At 47.8% G+C, this 18,941-nt stretch overlaps 2 protein-coding genes across 21 annotated transcripts in view; one reads left to right on the forward strand and one right to left on the reverse strand.

The window, feature by feature from the left end:
• HMG20A (high mobility group 20A) overlaps nt 1-18,941 on the forward strand; it is an 848,022-nt gene that overhangs the window by 382,313 nt on the left and 446,768 nt on the right. The gene's annotated exons all lie outside the window — the stretch shown is intronic.
• The window catches only part of LINGO1 (leucine rich repeat and Ig domain containing 1), a 632,098-nt gene that overhangs the window by 53,379 nt on the left and 559,778 nt on the right, over nt 1-18,941 (reverse strand). The window contains exon 1 of one of the 6 annotated variants that reach the window (XM_083399013.1): nt 8,849-8,981. The exons of the other annotated variants lie outside the window; for them this stretch is intronic. Coding sequence (XP_083255139.1) covers nt 8,849-8,878 — 30 coding nt within the window. The 5' untranslated portion in view covers nt 8,879-8,981. Of the gene's footprint in view, nt 1-8,848; nt 8,982-18,941 lie in introns of those variants that run through there. 6 annotated transcript variants of the gene reach the window in all.

The following is an 18,941-nucleotide window of genomic DNA, read 5'->3' on the forward strand; positions in this document are numbered from 1 at the left end:
AGGAGTGTGAAGGGAGGGCTGCGGGTGTCAGTTTGGAAACCACTCCTTCTCCCTCATCAGAACCTTCAGCCTATGACCTGCTAGCTCTGAAGTTAACCCTTCTGCCTCTTGTTCACTTTCTGAGGCTCACCCTTCTGCTGGGTCCTGGAGGGCCACGTTCCTGACACTCCTGCTGCCAGTTACCGCCACCTTTGAGCTTTCTGTGCATCTCTTCAAAGCAGCCACAAGCCTCTTGGGTGTTTTCACATATTTGCAAGGAGAACATGCAAAAGCAAGGGATATCTTTGCCAATTTGTGGCTATCTTGCTTTGCTTCTTTATTTTAACAGGGTTCATATATTGCTTAATTGTAAATAAAACCTCTGATCAGTTTGCAAATAGCGTAAAACATACGCTAATGTTGTCAATAAATGTCAGTTAAAAACAAGCTTTAATAAAAATAAAGCCAACAAATTAAATACATTATAAACTAAAATAACCATAATGTCTGGGTAGAAGCTTTTAGCAAGGGCAGGAAAAAGTACTGATGGCGGCTGCCTAATGTCAATGGGCAGGGAGTTCCGGAGAGTTGGACTGCCACCAATAAAAGTGGAGAATGAACATCATGTGGCATTTGTAGAAGCGCCAGTTGCGCTGACTGAGGTGGCCAAGTGGGCATTCACAGGGTAAGGCAAAGCAGTCCAGCCATCTCTGAAAACTGTCCTGAAAGTTCCTGCATGCCCTAATGGTCAGTCTGACCAGCTCAACTCACTGAGCATAGGCCAATTTTCAAACATCTTTCTGTGCCTTGCTATTCACCCCTGAGTATGGATACGGCCCACTGGCAAACTGTGGTACTCCCTGCCACAAGATGCAGCAATGGCCATCAACCTGGATGGCATTAAAAAGAGATTAGGACACCTTATTGAGGATACGTTATCAATTACTACTAGTCATATTGGCTAGGCATTTTCTCCAGTATCCGGTGCAGAATGTCTCTGAATACCAGTTTCTGAGGACCATGGACATGTGAGGGCTACTGCAGTTATGCCCATTTCAGCACGTGATCAGCCATGGTGGGAACAAGATGGACCTTCGGATCAGTCGAACAAAGCCTTTCTTATATCCTTGCCTACTCATTCTGCTGCCCAAAATGAGGGATTGCTATTCACCAAGGACAGGCGTTGGAAAACAGATAAAACCAGAAGAGCTGGAGCATGGCAACAGTGCGCCGTTCTGCCAAGCACAGCAGCCGGGTGTCTCTCTGCTCTGCAATACCTGCATTTTCTTTCGCTGGAGCCAAAGGAGACCTGGTTGGTTGCTAGAGCATGCTCACCCCTCCCTCTGCAGCCATTCAAGGCCCCCACTGGCTGCACCATCGCTTTGCTTTGGGGCAGTGGGGGAAAGGCTGTGATACGGAACCCGGCTTCTGAAGGTGACACTGCTGCAGCTGACGATACAGAAAGGAGCAGCAGACTCTTGTCTTCCCCACCTGTCTCTTCTTGCAGAGATTTCTCCCTGAAAAGCCAGATTCCTGTCACTCCCGGGTTATTGTCAAGATGCACCTAATAACAAAAAAGTATGGCCCCAGGGAAATGCAGAGAGAAAGGATGAAATGAGAGGGAGGGTGGGAGGAAGGGAGAGAGAGAGTGTTGGGGGGGGGGGAGCTCTGGCTATGATCATTCTTGCAGCCTCCCTGCCTCCAAGCTGGTTTTACTTCCATACAAATATTTTCTCCCCTTCTCCTCTGTGTCTCTCGCTTGTTTGAGTTTACATTATTTATGGCTTTGTCCATATTTGCCGTTATTGTTTCATTCAACAATAAAATGGATTAGATAAAAATGCCAACTGTTCTCTGCCTTTGTTTGTCCTAAGCACTGTGTTGTGACGCTGGCTGACGTTGCCTCGCTTTGGAGAGGAGCAGCGTCCCATTGTTTTCACAGCAGTGAACCGCCCAGAGGACATGGCTAATTGGGTGGCATATAGAATGCCCAAGACAAAATGAATAAAGAGGGAAAGAGGGAATCGAGCTGTGAGCCTTCACACACACAGAGAAGCCAAGGCTTGCAGTTCCCCAGAGGTCTCCCATCCAGGCAATGTCCCAAGTCAGACATGATCATCTTTAGCCAAGAGGTGGTCCTGTGGGCTCCAGCATGGGGCCGCCCAGATGCTGTTGAACTACAGCTTCCTTCCTTCCCAGCCAGCAAGGCCAACTGTAAGGGATGATGGGTATTGTAGTCCAACAATATCTGAACATCACAACATGGGCTACCTCTACTCTGGGTCTTGAAGGTGCTGTTTTGGGGGTGCATGTGCTGCCTTTGCTAACCCAAAGGAACCAGTCATTTTCTCCCCTTCAGACCATTCTTCTCCAGTCTGTCTCCTTCTCCTCCCACTTTTCCAGTGCGAAGCTGGTCTCATTATAACTGCTAGGGAACCATCTGGATGGAAGCAAAAGACAGGAATATAGATCTGGTCACACCCATATCTCCCTCTCAGTGGGACGTTAGGAGCTCAAGTATTCAAAATTCACAATGACCTGGTTTGTACAGGAATTTGCTCAGCTCATTATGCTCAGCTGGGCTACAAATGGAGCTGTTTTCTGGGCCAGAAGTTCTCCACCACCAATGTCAAGCCAGCAGGCCGATGTGGGGGGGGGGGGCAGGTGGATACACTTGCCCCAGGCCTCAGAGGGCTAAGTTGGTATGGGGGCCCCCGCCAGGGACCAGCTGCTGTTTTACTTGAGTTTATAACTTTATTCCAACAAGACTCCCGCCCTGGGTCTCTGACAAGCTCTGCATGGGCCTGCAAACCTGTATTGCTCGGACCAGCATTCCACAGGCCAACAGACATTTTTAGGGAATCCACTTAGAATCATAGAATCATAGAGTTGGAAGAGACCACAAGGGTCATCGAGTCCAACCCCCTGCCAAGCAGGAAACACCATCAGAGCACTCCTGACATATGGTTGTCAAGCCTCTGCTTAAAGACCTCCAAAGAAGGAGACTCCACCACACTCCTTGGCAGCAAATTCCACTGTCGAACAGCTCTTACTGTCAGGAAGTTCTTCCTAATGTTTAGGTGGAATCTTCTTTCTTGTAGTTTGGATCCATTGTTCCGTGTCCGCTTCTCTGGAGCAGCAGAAAACAACCTTTCTCCCTCCTCTATGTGACATCCTTTTATATATTTGAACATGGCTATCATATCACCCCTTAACCTCCTCTTCTCCAGGCTAAACATGCCCAGCTCCCTTAGCCGTTCCTCATAAGGCATCGTTTCCAGGCCTTTGACCATTTTGGTTGCCCTCCTCTTGGAAGGGTCTGGTACGCCAGCAGATTTCATCCAGTTATGTTAAAAGGAAGGAGGAAGTTATAGCCATTTTTAGCTTCCACACTGTAGTGAATGGGGAAGAAACACTCCTAGAATAATTTCTCATAGTGAATTATGTGAACAAAGAGTGCTTGGTTTGCACTGAATGTACAACCCTTTTGCTCTTCACTCGGAATTGGGGTTACCCTTCTTCCAGATCTTTGCTGCCTTTCTTTTTTTAAAGTGTGGTGTGGAAAATTGTAGTGATTGTTAATTACTGAATCCGATGCCTGCATACTCCATGAGCTAGTTAGAGACCAAAGATTTCCAATGCGCAGCCTGGTCCATTGCTGCCAGCGCTCTGGAGAAGAATGACACGTCTGATCAGCTCTTGCCTGATACTCCCTGAATCAAAGTTTCCCTCGCACAAGACCCCCACAAGGTAGCCTGGGGTAAATGGTAGAAATTTGTTCAACAGGCGCACCATGCGACGGGTCCACTGTATTTAAATGGGGGCAGTGAGCGGGGGGAGTCCATTCTCTACTGGAAGGGCAGCTGGGTCCAAATCCAGTTAAAGAAAGACCTAAGGTTTAAAGATAAAGAAGGGAGAGCCGGGGGCCATCAAGAGTGAGCCCCTGGCAACACTCAGGTGGCACACGGGTCACAGTTTCCCCCACTTAAATCACAGCGATTATTTCTAAGTTTGCATCCAGACATAAACATTAGCGCATGCAAATTGCATGCAAAACAGCGTCCTCCTCTGCCCTCTTTCCCAGCACAGCATAAGCAGACACCCCGCTTGGCTAAATCCCACAAGCTCCGCTCTGTTTCACTTGCTTTTCCTGAAGAACTAGACTCTGAGTGATGACAACAGAAATAAATAAATAAAAATATAATGTCAGCAATGATAATGATGAAGGGAGAATTCACATTGGGCTGCATGACAATAAAAAGTAATCACAGGAAAGTGCCGACATTTAATTTAAACCAAAGCAAGTCACAGCAGCCAAACCTGACTGCTTCCCTCACGTGACTTGAGTCTCCCAAGCGACAGCAGGCAGCCCGGGAACCGGGAGATGGGAGGAGGCAGATGCCGGCCTCAAGAGCCCGCCTGGGCTGCCCGGCGTTCGCTTCTTCCTGCCATTGGCGGAGAAGGGACTTGAGCTGCAGGTGTTCTGTTTTTGAAGCATCTCCCTGGGGAGCTGTTACTGCTGCAGCTCACATGCCACTTAGCAAAGGACGCATCCAGTAGCCTTCCAGCGGAGAAACGCCATTGCTCTAGAGCAGAGCCAGTAACATCAGCTCTGGAGGTGGGGGCTGGAAGTGATGGCCCCCTGGATGTTGCCAGACTCCCACTAGTCCAAGCCAACATGGCCAGGGAGGATGGCGGTTTTCATTCAGCAATCTCTAGAAGGGCAAAGCTTAGCAGGCACTGACTGAGATAATTTATTTTTATTGTTTATTTTATTTATTAAATTTCTATCGGGATGCGGGTGATGCTGTGGTCTAAACCACTGAGCCTGGGGCTTGCCGATCAGAAGGTTGGAAGTTCGAATCCCCGCGACTGGGTGAGCTCCCATTGTTCAGTCCCAGCTCCTGCACACCTAGCAGTTCGAAAGCACGTCAAAGTGCAAGTAGATAAATAGGTACCACTCTGGTGGAAAGGTAAACGGCGTTTCCGTGTGCTGCTCTGGCTCGCCAGAAGCGGCTTGGTCATGCTGGCCACATGACCCAGAAGCTGTCTGCGGACAAACACCAGCTCCCTCAGCCTATAGAGCGAGATGAGCGTGCAACCCCAGAGTCGTTTGTGACTGGACCTAATGGTCGGGGGGGGGTACCTTTACCTTTATACTGTACTTCATCCCAAGATCACAGGGCGGTTTATAATATAAAACCACAAAAAGACGTACCGTAATTACACATAAAAACAATTCCCACCCCCAGTTTAAAAGTCCACAGATTATTTAATTGGCCAAAGGCCTAGGAGAAGAGGAAGATTTTCACCTGGAGCCTAAAGATATGTAACAAAGGTGCCAGGTAAGCTTCCCTGGGGGGAGCGTCCCACAAGCTCATGAGGCCAGGCCCACCTCTCCCCCCCCCCCACTCAATGCCATGTGTTTTGTGAAGCCTGTTGGTTGCCCTCTCATTCCTTATCCAAAGTCGAAACAGATCCTTTTATTCCTCTGTGGCTATGCAAGAGGTTTAATCCTGGCATGTTCGTGGTGCCTCGAGCTGAGGGCAAAGGTTGGCACTTTTTGATGCTCTGTTCTCATTTTCAGTTTAGCATACCCTCCAACATTTCTCCAATAAAAATAGGGACATCCTATTCCATCATCATCATTTTACTATTTATACCCCGCTCATCTGACTGTGTTGCCCTAACATATATAAAAAACATAATAAAAGACTGAACTTTTTTAAAACAAACAAACAAACCCTATGCAGGGCTGCCTTTAGATGGCTCAGGGGTCAGATAACTCCATACCCTCCAACATTTCTGTGATGAAAATAGGGACATCCTAAGGAAAAGCAGGACATTCCAGGATCAAATAAGATACCAGGATGGCTTCTATAAATCTGGCACATGCCTGGGAAACAGGTACACCTGGAGGGTCTGGTTTAGTCCAGTTTCAGGTTAGAGAGCAACATCCTTCCATGGAAGATAAAACACAGGACCTTCTAAATGATCGTCTTTCCCTTGAAATTCAAGTAGCACACAAGCAAAAGCCTCACCTCTGCTAAAGATGACACTACTTCACAATGCCCACCCCCCGGTAGATTTCTGGGAGCTGTTGTCGCATCCCGAGGCAAAGTTCGCTACCAGGAGCATCTACTTCTGGGTTAGCGGAGCTTGTTACCCGAAGCGTTCATAAGGAGGACAGTACGTAACCCGAGGTTCCACTGTATAGTGTAAATGGCCAAAGTCAAGCAATTAATACTCCCTTTGCTAGAATGGGAAGAAGCCGCCTTCTAATTCAATGTTCTTCAACCTGGTGCCTCCCAAATGCTTTCTACTGCAGCTCTCATCAGCTCCAGCTCCAGGGATGATGAGGAGTCACCATCCAACAGCACTGACAGTGTGGTGTAAGGGTTACAGGGCTGGAGCCATAAAACTCACTGAGTGACCTTGAGACAATCAGAGCCCAGCCTACCTCACAGGGCTGCTGCAAGAATAAAATGGGGAGGGGGAGAGCCAAGGGGCTCCTTGGACAAAAGGTGAGATAGAGATTTAAAAACATACAATGTAAGTGAACAAATCAGGGGGGCCACCAGTTCCCCATTCATGCTGTGGGTCCACAGATTTCACATCGGTTAGGGTTGCCAGGAAAACCCAGACATGGCATCTTTGGGAGGGCCAACATGCCCAATTGGGCAGATTTTTACATTTTAAAGGAAATGTCTGGATTTGGGTGGGGGGCGGGTTGGGCTCAGGCAGCTCAGCCCTCCCCAGCACCTCTTTCCCCGGCTTGGGCTGGCAGTGACTTGGACTGTCCTCTTTTTAGCACTTCAAGATATGGCAGCCCACCTGCCATCCATGCTCTTCAGCTGGAGAATGGACCTAGGAACCTTATATTAATAGAACTGTAGGGTTGGAACTCAAGGGTCATCTAGTCCAACCCCTGCAATGCAGGAATCACAACTAAAGAATCCCTGACAGATGGCCATCTATCCTTGAAAACCATGAAAAAGAGCCCCACCACAAGCAGAAAAGTAGCACAGCAGGATAAGGACTGTACTGGGCTTTCTTTCCCCCCATTATTGGTTTGTTTTTGTTTTTATCTTAAATACATTTTTATTATGTATTTTGTGTTTTTTATATTGTAATTTTATGCTGTGAACTGCCCTGAGATTTATGGATGAAGGGTGGTATACAAAATTTAATAATAATAATAATTAATAATAATAATAATAATAATAATAATTTACTAGCTTTCAATCTGCTGTGCATTTCCCTCTGCCAACAATCAAGGGGATTTTTGATTTATTTTTTAAAATGTGGCCCATCACTTGCTGTCTGAAGTGGTCCTGTCCTCTCTCTCGCCCGAGGATTCTGCCATCATATTCTGCCATACACAACCCTGGATCTGGCCTTTTATCTGAAGCCACCAGGGAAACTGAGGAGGAAAATCAGGCAGGGTGATTGGTAGTGGAAAACACAGAGAGGATCGGGGAGGAAAGAAAAGAGACCTCTTTTGCAAATATCTCTTGCAAATGTGGCCAAATGTCTTGAAAACGCAAATTTACAATGCCCAGAAGTACAAAGGAATATTTATAACTTCTGGCCAGATCCTGGGTTATTGCAGCATGGGGATGTCAAACATTCAGGCTGAACTTCTATACTCACTTGCCAGGGAATAAGTCCTATCAAGCTCAATGCAGCTTACTTCTGAGTAGTCGTGCATAAGATGGCACTGCTGTATTTTGTTATTGGGAAACCTTGAGATGGGTGGCCTCAGCAGGAGAGCAGAAATTTGCCTGTTTCTAAAGGGTGGGAAGGAGCCTGACCCAGACATTGCTGTGATCGAGAGATGAGAGGGAGGGGAGGCCTTCTCAGAGAAAGCCAGAACCACCAGGGCAACCGGCGTTGCCTGTGGGGCATTGGGAAAGAGGCAGAAACAGCGGGGGGGGGGGGGAGAAGAGAGTCAATAGGCAACTGTCTGGCAAAAGAGCTGGTTTGACCATAAAGGCGATGGGTTCGAAAGATATAGCTTTTTCCGTAGTGGTGGCCAGATCATGGCATTCTCTTCCAGATGAGCCAATTAATATAGATTATAGAAATCCCTCCTGTCAGCTTTTAAAGTATGATCTGCAGTTTTAAACTTGCAATACTCTTGCTGTCGTTTTCTTTTTCATTTTGAACTGCTGCTCATTAATACTGTTACACAGTTAATGTATTAATATTGTCATTTTAACTGCCCATTTGCAGCTTTTATTTTTGCCACTATTTTCACCAGACGTTGCTTCAAGTGGTTGTGCTTGGTTTATTTATTTAGTTTTAAGGAAGCAGGATATAAACACAGTATTTAAAGTGAAATGAACAAAACGAAAGTGAACAGACTGGGCGCCTTTGAAGAGCTGCCTCCATGAGGTTCAGGGTGTAGATGGGAAAGAACAAGAGCAGAGCCTGGCTATAGGATCAGCCCAAGGGACCATCTAGCCCAGCATCTGGTTCTCACCATTGCCCAGAAAATGCATATTGTGATGCCCAAAATGCACAAGGGCACACTGCCCAGCAACTTGCATGGAGAGGCAGGCTGCCTTGGATGCTGGAGGGAGGAAGAGAAGCTTCTTGAAGTGTCAGCTGAGTGGAGGATGCAAGCAGCCTCTTCCCAGAATTAATTTGTCGCCTGCGCAAAAGAGTTGAAAGTTGTGCTCTTGTTTTCTCCCCATCCTTCCTGTGTCGGCCAGTTGGCTAAAGATACAATTTATGCCCCCCCCCCCCTGTCAGTGATGGATGGCACTCCAGACTTCCTGCTAGTGCTAAAGAGAGGATGGCGGCCTTTGTGGCATTTATTAGCATTTATTCAATTCCCCGGGTCAAGAAGACAATTAATGCTCACCTGCCTCGGACACGTCCACTGCTCTGCCATCCATCTTTAGAGAGCCAGGTCCTCTTTGCTAGCCAGCAGAGGCCAACGCTCAGGCTTCTCCAGGCACACATGGACTCCAGCAGCCTCTTCTCACAGTGCCCCCCCCATGCCCCAAGAGGCAACCAAAGAACATGAAAAGAGCCTGCTGGATCAGGCCAATGGCCAAGCTAGACCAGCACCCTCTTCTCCCTGTAGCCACCCAGATGCCTCCAGGGGAATCTCACAAGCAGGATTCACGTGCCAGAGCCCTCTCCCATCAGAAGCCAAACTGAGCAGAGTAAGCGCAAATCCATGAGGAAAGCTTTCAAAGTGGGATGAATCATCCATGGAAGAAACACAGCCTTGTGGGGTGGGGTGGGGGGAGAGCTGCTGCTTTGAATGCAGGAGGTCCAGGGTCCAACCCCCCAGCATCTCCAGGGAGGGTTGGCTGGCTGGCTGGCTGGCTGTGTCGCCTGGCCTAGGTGGACAAGCAGATTGGCTCAGTCCAAGGCAGCTTCCTGCATTCCTTTGGGAGAAAGGAATTTTTTTTAAAGAAAAGAAAAAAGGGGTGGGGGTGGGGGAGAAAGCCAAGAGGCAAGGAGGGAAATGACAAAAGTGCAAATCACAAACTTGCTTGGGAGGTTGTTCATTCTGGCTGCCACATGCTTGCATGTGCGAGCTCTTGCTGGCCATGGGTCTCTGCGAGCAAAAGGAGCAGGCTGCTTCTTTACCAGCAGCCGAGAAATTGCTCTCCTTCCCTTGCCACTGTCTGCTCCAACCCCCCCTCCCTCCTTCCCTTCAAAACGGAGGGAGAAAAATCAGCACAAAATAAAATTGAGGTCACAGCCTTTTGTCACATTTATTATCTATCATCTATCTATCTATCTATCTATCTATCTATCTATCTATCTATCATCTATCATCTATCTATCTATCATCTATCTATCATCTATCATCTATCTATATCTATCATCTATCTATCTATCTATCTATCTATCTATCTATCTATCTATCATCTATCTATCATCTATCTATCTATCTATCTATCTATCATCTATCTATCTATCATCTATCTATCTATCTATCTATCTATCTATCTATCTATCATCTATCTATCTATCATCTATCTATCATCTATCTATCATCTATCTATCTATCTATCTATCTATCTATCTATCTATCTATCTATCTATCTATCATCTATCATCTATCTATCTCTCCCCCTCCCTCTCGCTGGGTGGGTTAAACACTTACCCCCCCCCATCTGCCCCCCGCCTCCTCACAATTCCTTTCAACTCCCAGTTGGCTTTCTTGGCAATTTTCCACCAGCAATAGCATTCATTCTCTCTCTGGCATTAGCTGTGCTGCAAAACAAATATCTCTTGGTTGGTCCCTGTTGCATCCCTGGGCTCATCAGATAAGCGATGGAGCTGCTGAATCGACAGATTTGGATCCCTTCAAACATGCAGTGAAGTACACACTGGCATTCCCTCCGCCCCCCCCTTCAGTTCAGGCTGAAACTGGAGACCAGTGTCCTTGTCCTTCTGCGCTGCCAGCTCAGGCTGCAGAAGAGGCGCCTGGTCTGGCTCATGCCAGCAGGTGCAGCCAGCCTGGGGAGGAGGGCATGCTGGATCAGGCCAGGGGCCCATCAAGGCCAGCATCCTGTTCTCACAGTGGCTGACCAGATGCTTGTGGGAAACCAGCAAGCGCTCTTCCCCTCCTCCTGTGGTTTTCTGAAACTGCTATCCAGAAGCATTGCTTCCTCCAACTGTGAAGGAAGAACAGAGCCATCCTGGCTCCTACCCATCGATAGCCCTCTCCTCCTCCGTGAATTTGTCTAGTCCTCTTTTAAAGCCATCCACATTGGTGGCCATCACTGCCTCCTGTGGCAGTGAGTTCCATAGACTAACTATGCTCTGTGTGAAGAAGTATTTTCTATTATCTGTCCTGAACCTTCCAGCAGTCACCTTCATTGGGTGTCCCCATGTTGTTGTTGTTGTTGGGGGGGGGGGACTCTTCTCTGTACACTTTTTCCACACATAATTTTACACACTTCTATTGTGTCACTCACATTTTCAGCAAACCAAAAAGCCTGAGACACTGCCACCTTTCCTCCCCAGGGAGCCTCCTCCGTTCCTTGTGGTTTCTCTTTCTCTCTTGGTTTTCTTTGTGGTATTGGAGCTCAGAGTTGCCCCACGCCAGCTGCGTTGCTCCTCTTCCACTGAGAGACAGTTTGCCTCTGAATTACAAGCCAAGAGGATCTGCTTTAATTCTGCTGCAGCCCTCCTTTCACCCAAAGTGCAGGGAAAAGAAAAGTGTGTGTGTGTGTGCGCGCGCACAGGAGTGGAGTGAGGAGCAGCCCTGGGGGAGAGGAGCGACCATCACACTCTGTCCACATGGCAGATGAGACCACAGCCCCCCCAAAGTCGGCTGACGGGGTGAGTTTATGGCAGAGGTGAGGTTTGAACCAGATCCTTTTTGCTTTGGAGTTCAGTCTCTTAGCCGCTCTGCCATAGGCATAGCCAGGACTGAGGGGGTGGGCAGAACTGAGCTACCTGCAACACAATTGGTCAGCTGGTTAAGCATTTTTATTTATTTCCCTGGGTTTTTTTTGGGGGGGGGGGAGCTGCCCTCTAGCCCCCTCTTGGCTACACCCATGCACCCTGCTACTCCAACTCTCTCTTGTAAATATAACATTTAATAGAATAGCTCTGCTCTTTCAAAGTAGAGGGTTTACCAATTGTGCCAAACGCAAGCTGCTAACCAGATCATCCTGAGCCGTTGCGAGCAGATCTTACAAGGCCTCTTTAGAGGGATTATAATTTACAAAAGCAAAAGAAAGCTAGATGTGTACTTTTCAGCCTTTAAGCTTGGCACTATGGAACCCACTACTTTTTACATGGAATAAAATGCAGATGAATATGGGTATGAAAAAATAGGAGCCCTGTTTTAACTTGGTTGTGCTTACATTGTGGGTCAAGGAGTGAGCTATGGGGTGGCAGAACACCTGCTTTGGGTGCAGAAGGTCCCAGGTTCAATCCCCCAGCATCTCTGGGTATGACTGGGAGTGACTTCCTGCCTGAAACCACACAGAGCCGCTGCCAGTCAGTGTGGACAGTATGGCGCTAGATGGACACAATGGTCTGATTCAATATCAGGCAGATTCCTATATTCTTACCTACTAAGACTGCAGTCCTAACCTAATCTAAACTTGGAATAAGTCCCATTAGCAGCTTCAAGGCTCATTCACACTAGAAAGCATGGGGGTTGACCAGCTGGTTAACCAGCACTTTCTAGGTTTGACCTGTTTCCCCCTTGCTTCACTCCTTTCCAGGGAAAGCCCCCTCTTTAGCTTTAAACTGGAACAAACAACAACCCACCAATTGAAAATACAAGACAGAATGGGAGCCCAGGGTATTTTGCTGCTTTAGGTGAAGGGCAAGTGGTGCACCAGGCATGCCTAGCACCCGCCTTCTCTGGCACCCACAGGCTTCCCTCCCTGTGTCCCCTCCCCGCTGAGCCAAGTGTGGAACAGGCTATGGTGTGTGTTGGGCTGAGGCTTGTTTAGTGCCCACAACAGTTTCTCTGATTTGCAGATGTGCCCGTGGAGCTGTCTGCAAAAGTTGGCAGTCCCTGAGAATCCCATACAATCTCCCACATCAACACCCGTAAGGGATGATATTCTCTGCTGTGCCCTGAGGGAGAAGCTGAGCAGAGGGTGCTTAGGGGGTGGAAGGAGACTGCTGCCTCCCTCTGACAAAGGATGGGGCTGGTCCTGGAAATGGATGAATGGATGGATGAACACAGAACAGCAGAGCAGAAAGGGAACCAATGAAAGCCCAGTAAAATGTAAGAAATGGGGATAAAGAAGTGGCCTAATCCTGTGGCATTGTCATGCTGAAAACACAGCAGCAAATACCAATTCTATTCCCTGGATTGATTTCCACCTGAAGCATGGCACGAATGTGCAATTTCTGCTCATGTGCCCATCTGAATTCCCAGAATTCTCTACACACACCTGTCGTGCAGGTACAGGCAGTCCCCCCTGGGGGTCCCATGCTTGGTTGCAAGCCCTCTTCAGGTGTTCTGAAATTCAGCTTGCAAAGAGAGGGAGCAGGGCCACAAACACCAGCCCTGCCCCCAAAGGCCATATCTGGATCCTTCATGGGAAGGACTGGAAGGCAACTCAGCTGAATTCACTTTGTCTCCCTGCCATGATTGGGGACACTTGTGTAACTGGGGTTCCAGCACATTCAGCGGAATACATACATTGAGAACCTCCCTTTAGACCTTCCTACTTAATACTGGGAGGTTGGGGATGAAGCCATACTGTGGGACGCTTGGTGTGCGTGGGACGCTTGGGGTTGAATTCAGGATTTAATTCCTCCTCCCCTCTGTTTGTCTCTCCCTTTCCTCCTGGGCCAATTTATGGGATCTATTTTTAATGTGAGCCCTTGAAAGGACACAGACCAATTTAACTGCTCCTAGTCACCCCAAGACCCGAGATGGAGTGGAATGCAAAATGAGCTCATTAAGAGCACTGAGTCAGTCAAGATAAAGGGGTGGGAATGGGGGACATCATCATCATCATCATCATCATTATTATTATTTGAATTTATATACTGCCCTATACCCAGGGATCTCAGGGCGATTCACAGAATAAAATCAAAATATAAAAGCACAAAAACATAATAAAAATAAAAACAACAACCCAATAGCTTCCCCCCCCCCAAATAAACATATTTTAAAAGGGCATAGAATGTAAATCAGATCAACCAAAGGCCTGGTTAAAAAGGAATGTTTTTGCCTGGTGCTTAAAAGTGTATAATGACAGAACCAGGCAAACTTCCCTGGGGAGTGCATTCGACAGATGGGGAGCCACTGCAGAGAAGGCCCTGTTCTCGTGTTGCCACCCTCCAGACCTCTCGAGGAGGCGGCACATGAAGAAGGGCCTCAGAAGATGATCTCAGGGTTTGTGTAGGTTCATATGGAAAGATGCAGTCCTTGAGGTATTGTGGTCCTGAGCTGTTTAAGGCTTTATAGGTCAAAACCAGCACTTCAGGGACAGAAGGCAGAGGGGAAGGCAATAATTGCAGCTGCCAAAAAAGAAATGGAAAGAGGAAATGAAGGATGGGTTGATGGAGACAGAACAAAAATGTTTGAAGAATAAGAGCCTCTTGAAGATGGAGAAGAGAAAAACGAAAGACATCCTTGGTCCATCGTGGCCAGGATTGTCACCATCAAGCATGGGAAACTAAGGAAAATTCCCCCTCCAAAGCAAGCATAGGCACTGGGAAGATTTTCTGTTTTGTTTGCTTTTCTGCTTTTACATGTTTTCATATTGCTGTTTTATTGGTTTTTACATTGCATTTTTGCTCCAATGATATACTGCGTTGTCGTTTTCTCAGACTGTACACTGCTTAAGAGATTTTATTTTATTTTTTACTATTAACTTGCTTGTAAATACCTTTATAAAAATATATTAATAAAGCTGGCAGTGTCCTTTGCAGGAGGGAGCAGAAGACAGAAGGAGATGTGGATTTGCAGAAATGGGGAGCTGAAGAAACCGTAGCCTGGGGTCAAGAGGCAGCCAGCAGCAGTTACTGTCTGCTGCTCACAGAGGGAGAGTGGGCAGAGCACAGGGTGGAGCACGAAGGGTCCCTGCGGATCAGTCAGGATTCTATGACGCCCTTGGCTGTGGTTTCTGCTGCTGCTGCTGCTGCTGCTGCTGCAGCCTTTGCAAGCTGACACGGTGAGAGCCAGGAAGTGACCATGGCTGAAATGGACATATTGATCCAAGCTAAGCTAGCAGCTCTTTGGCTGCAAGCTCTTAGCTCCGTTTTCTTGTGGCATTTGCATTCAGAAATGGGAGCAATTTTTGGCCAAGGGCTTCCCAACAGCTGGAAACCGAACGCAACACCATCCTCCACTCTGACAGCACTTTGGGAAGCCCATAGTTCAGCAACAGAGTGTCTGCTTAGCATGCAGAAGGGTCCAGAGCCAGCCCCTGGTATCTCTGGGGAGGACTGGGAATGTCCCCCTGCCCAAATCTCTGGAGAGCCCCTTAGAGACAGAACTACTTACATTAAAACAACAACACCTGCTGCTATTGGCCACTCTGAGTTGGTGGGGAAGGGCTGCACATCAAAACCAATCCATCCATCCTGCCCTCCCTCCAAGGAGAGAGGATGGTCCACCCCCCTTTATCCTCACAACAGGCCTGCAAAGTAGGCTAAGCTGAGAAGGAGCGACTGGTCCATGGTCACCCAGTAAGACTGCATTGCTAGACTGCACTGTCCCTGGTTATTATGAGCTGAACTTAAGACTTTAGCTTGCTCTTGTGGCTACTTTCATTTTCTTATGCAACTGTGTGTGAAGCAGTTGATCAAGAAACAGCGTCTTATGAAAATAAGTAACCCTATGTTATATATTTTTTAAAGGTTCTTTTTAAACTGTGGGGATAAGAAAAAACAGGTATGTCACCCTTTGGTAAAATTACTTGTAGTGATCAGAGGGCCATCAAAGGCTGTTAGCCAGGAAGCCTCTGCTCTGCCTCCCCCAGTGGAGGCAGCCATGCTTCAGAATGGGCAGGGGTTGCTCTTGGGCTCGTGTCCTCCTTGAACTAGGTGGGCCATTGGCCTGATCCTGCAGGTTCTTCCGACATTCCATTTTTAAGGCCATCCAAGTTGGTGGCCATCACTGCTTCTTGTACTTTGCCGCTGCGTATTGTGGTGATCCAGACCATGCTTGGGGCAATGTGCCTTATTTCAGATCACCACTCTCTCTTAGTCACAGGACATCCCATGATCCTGGCAGATTCCCTGCCAGGTGATTTTCTGCCTCCATGACCCAGTGGACAGATGCTCCTGGCCTTCCACAAATCCCACTCATTGAATAGAAAAAGCTCCCCACTCTCCATATAGTTTATCTTCCATTCTCATGGTTGATGGCACTTTTTTGCCCTCCACTTTGAGGTGTTTCTTTGTCCTAGTCCCCCCTGGCCCCCCCATATCCTATATTCCAGGGGAATATGTGATCATTTTCCTGCGCTTGGCTGTACCCATAACTAACAAGGCATGACCATGCAATACACAAGATCTGCTTTCCGATAGCTCTCCGCATACTTGTCCAGAGCTCTGCTTCTGTTAGACAGTGTGGCTGTTCATGGGCATCCAACCACGGAAATCACCCAAGAGGCAGGATCCCATAAATGGAGGAGAATTTGAACGTATGCTCCAACAGGCCCTTTTTAAAGCATCCTAGTCCTGTCCGAACAATCATTGGCTCACAGTTGTGTCCCCGCCCCCTTTAAAAAAAAGCCTTTTGAGGAGATGCAATCTTAAAAAGTTGTTAGCATGAGTCATTTAGCATTGCCCTTCTCCCTTCTGACTCCCCGGGGTCTCTGAAAGGTCATTGTTTCAGCCAAGGTCACCAACCATTTTAGGCCTGATCTGGGCCTGATCGTCCTGCCCCCCAACACCCCTCCCCACCTTCCACCATGAGCTGCAGGAAGGGGAGAATTTGGGTTGCACCAATGGGACACACGCCCTCCAGCATTCTGAGAGAACCCCTTAACCCTGGCTTTGGTAGATTTACGGAAAGAAAAACACAACACCAACAAATAAATTTTAGAAAGGGGCGAGATTAGACGAGAACACACAAAGCATTTTTTAAAAAAATCGAAACTCCTTGTGCTCCGCTCCACTTCCCCTTTCTTCCCACCCAACCACCCACCCACCCACGGCACCCCTGCCCTCTGCCTGCCCCCCAGAGCTAGTGTGTCCTGTGGGGCTGGGCTACGGCAGCCTCTCCTCCTCCTTGCCTGTTCCCTAGCAGCTGCTGCGCAAGGGAGGAGGCCAGTAGCAGCAGCCGCCGCCACCATGGAGGCAACAGGAGCTCCCTCACAGCTGCCACTGCCACCATTTGGGACAAGCGGCAGCTCTTCCTCCTCCCTACGTTTGGCAGCGCCACTGGTGGGAGAAAGAAGGATGTTTCAGGATCAAATCAGAAGCCTGGGTGGCTTTTGTGATTCTAGGACTGTCTTTTGAAAATTGGGGCATTTGGTGGGTGTGCGCTCAGTCAACACTCAGGTACCATGGCACCAGACCACTTGCCCACACAGAGCCGTCTCCTAAGCGGCACTTGAACTTGGCGATCTGTTCCCAAAGGCATCTCCCAGGCGGCGGGTGGAAAGGAAGAGTCAGGGATGCCGGTTCTCTCTGGGTCTGCCCTCCGGCAAAGCCAAGTGGCACTTAGCAATGAAGAAAAGAAAAAAGAACAGCATCCTGGTTCTTATAAACCAATCCAGACTTTCAGACAGGAAGGAATCGTGACCCTGGGATGTCACAGACCACAGACTTATGATGGAAAGATCACTGCACAGTACTAATGCATCTCATAGCCAAGGCGGGGGGAGGAGGTTTGTGTGCGGAATTATGGCTCAGGAGACTGGAATTTGTCTCCATTCATGTTGCTGTATCTCCAATGCCACATGGATTTCTGCAATCTATGTTTCTGGCAAATGTGGCACAAAGCTTCTAAAATCCTATTACTTTTTACCAGACCATCGAAAGCTTCATCTAGGACCTTCATTCTTACTTAAGATAATTTGTCTTCAGCTGAAGCAGTTGAAGACAAAGCAAGGCGGTGCAGTGACATCATTTGCTGGGTGCTCCCCTTTGCTCTTTGTCCCCTGCTCCTGGGCTTGGCCACTGGGGGCCACAGGATGCTGCACCATTGGGGGTGGGGAAGCTCAGGCCCAGGGCCCAAGGCAGCCCTCCAGGCCCCCTTCTCTGACCCTCAGGCTACACCCCCCCCCCCTCTCCCTAGGTCACATCCTTCGCTGGTCCTGCTTCACACCCCAAGTATTTTTGTCTACAATGATAAAATTAATATTTGTTGTGGCACCTGCTTTTGCCTCCACTACACTGGCGTGTGGCCCTTGGAAGCCTGTCCGGAAGGGAGTGTGGCCCTCAGGCTGCACATTTCCCCCACCCCCGCTTGACAGTATGCAAAGGCACCTGCGTGGGCAATGAATGAGATGTTGCATCCATCAACATCCATGAAACACCAATTAATTTTCGTCCCACCAAGGCAACTTTCCTAGCACCATGATAAGGACACCCCCCCTCTCCTGCACTGCCTTAGAAACTCAGACATATGAGCTCTTCACTGCGCGTATCCTTAAACCCAGGCTATGGGTGCAGCAGCAGAATGTTTAGGCATGATTTTTCTTCCTGCAAGATTACAAAGCAAAAAATAAAAAATGTGTATATTGTCAACATTAATATATTTATAATTCAGCCTCACATTTTACCTATTACAGTAATCTCCCCCCCCCCCAAAAAAAAAACCCACACATGAACTAATCCACAATTCACATCAGTGACAAATTGTTAATATATATAACATTCTTAATAGCAATTGTTAATTGGACACCACAAACATAAATGGGGCTCACTAGACAAGTGGATATCTCTCAGAATGCCCATTCTGGATTTAACTTTTTCAGTCAACTTATCAGCTGTGACAGAAAGTTGTGTAACATGTTCTAGGTAACTTTCTGGCTAGAGGAATGCCATTTTTCCCCCTGGTGAGCACCTATGGCTGAAGCATATGCAGATGAGGCACAAATTCAACTGGTGATGCTTATTTTGTCACTGTGTCTCTGAAATGGGGAGGTTCCAGCAGTTTGACTTCCAAATTCTGCCTGCTATCAAGCTGTCAAAGGTACAGAAACCCTGTCATTAAAAAGCTGTAACTCTGGGTGGGAGCTGGTTTATCAATAAGAACAAAACCAGAGTTGATACATTTAACTATGTTTAATGGTTTTGTGAATGCAATTTCCAAGACTCTTGGCATACCTGACTGCGGCGTCAGAACAAAATCTACCACAGAGATATCAAAATTTGCAAAAGTAGGGGATCCATGGCTTGGCTTTTGAAAATTGTTCTGCAATACTTAGGTGATTGGGAACCACAGCTCTAGAGGACCACACATTCCCCACCCCTGACCTAACGTTTTAAGATGCAGCTCTCTTTATTGTGCCATTTCAACATCCTAGAGTAGACTGTACTTCTTGTAT

Source organism: Podarcis tiliguerta, assembly GCF_965153285.1.
Source record: "Podarcis tiliguerta genome assembly, chromosome: 9".
NCBI classification, from domain to species: domain Eukaryota; kingdom Metazoa; phylum Chordata; class Lepidosauria; order Squamata; family Lacertidae; genus Podarcis; species Podarcis tiliguerta.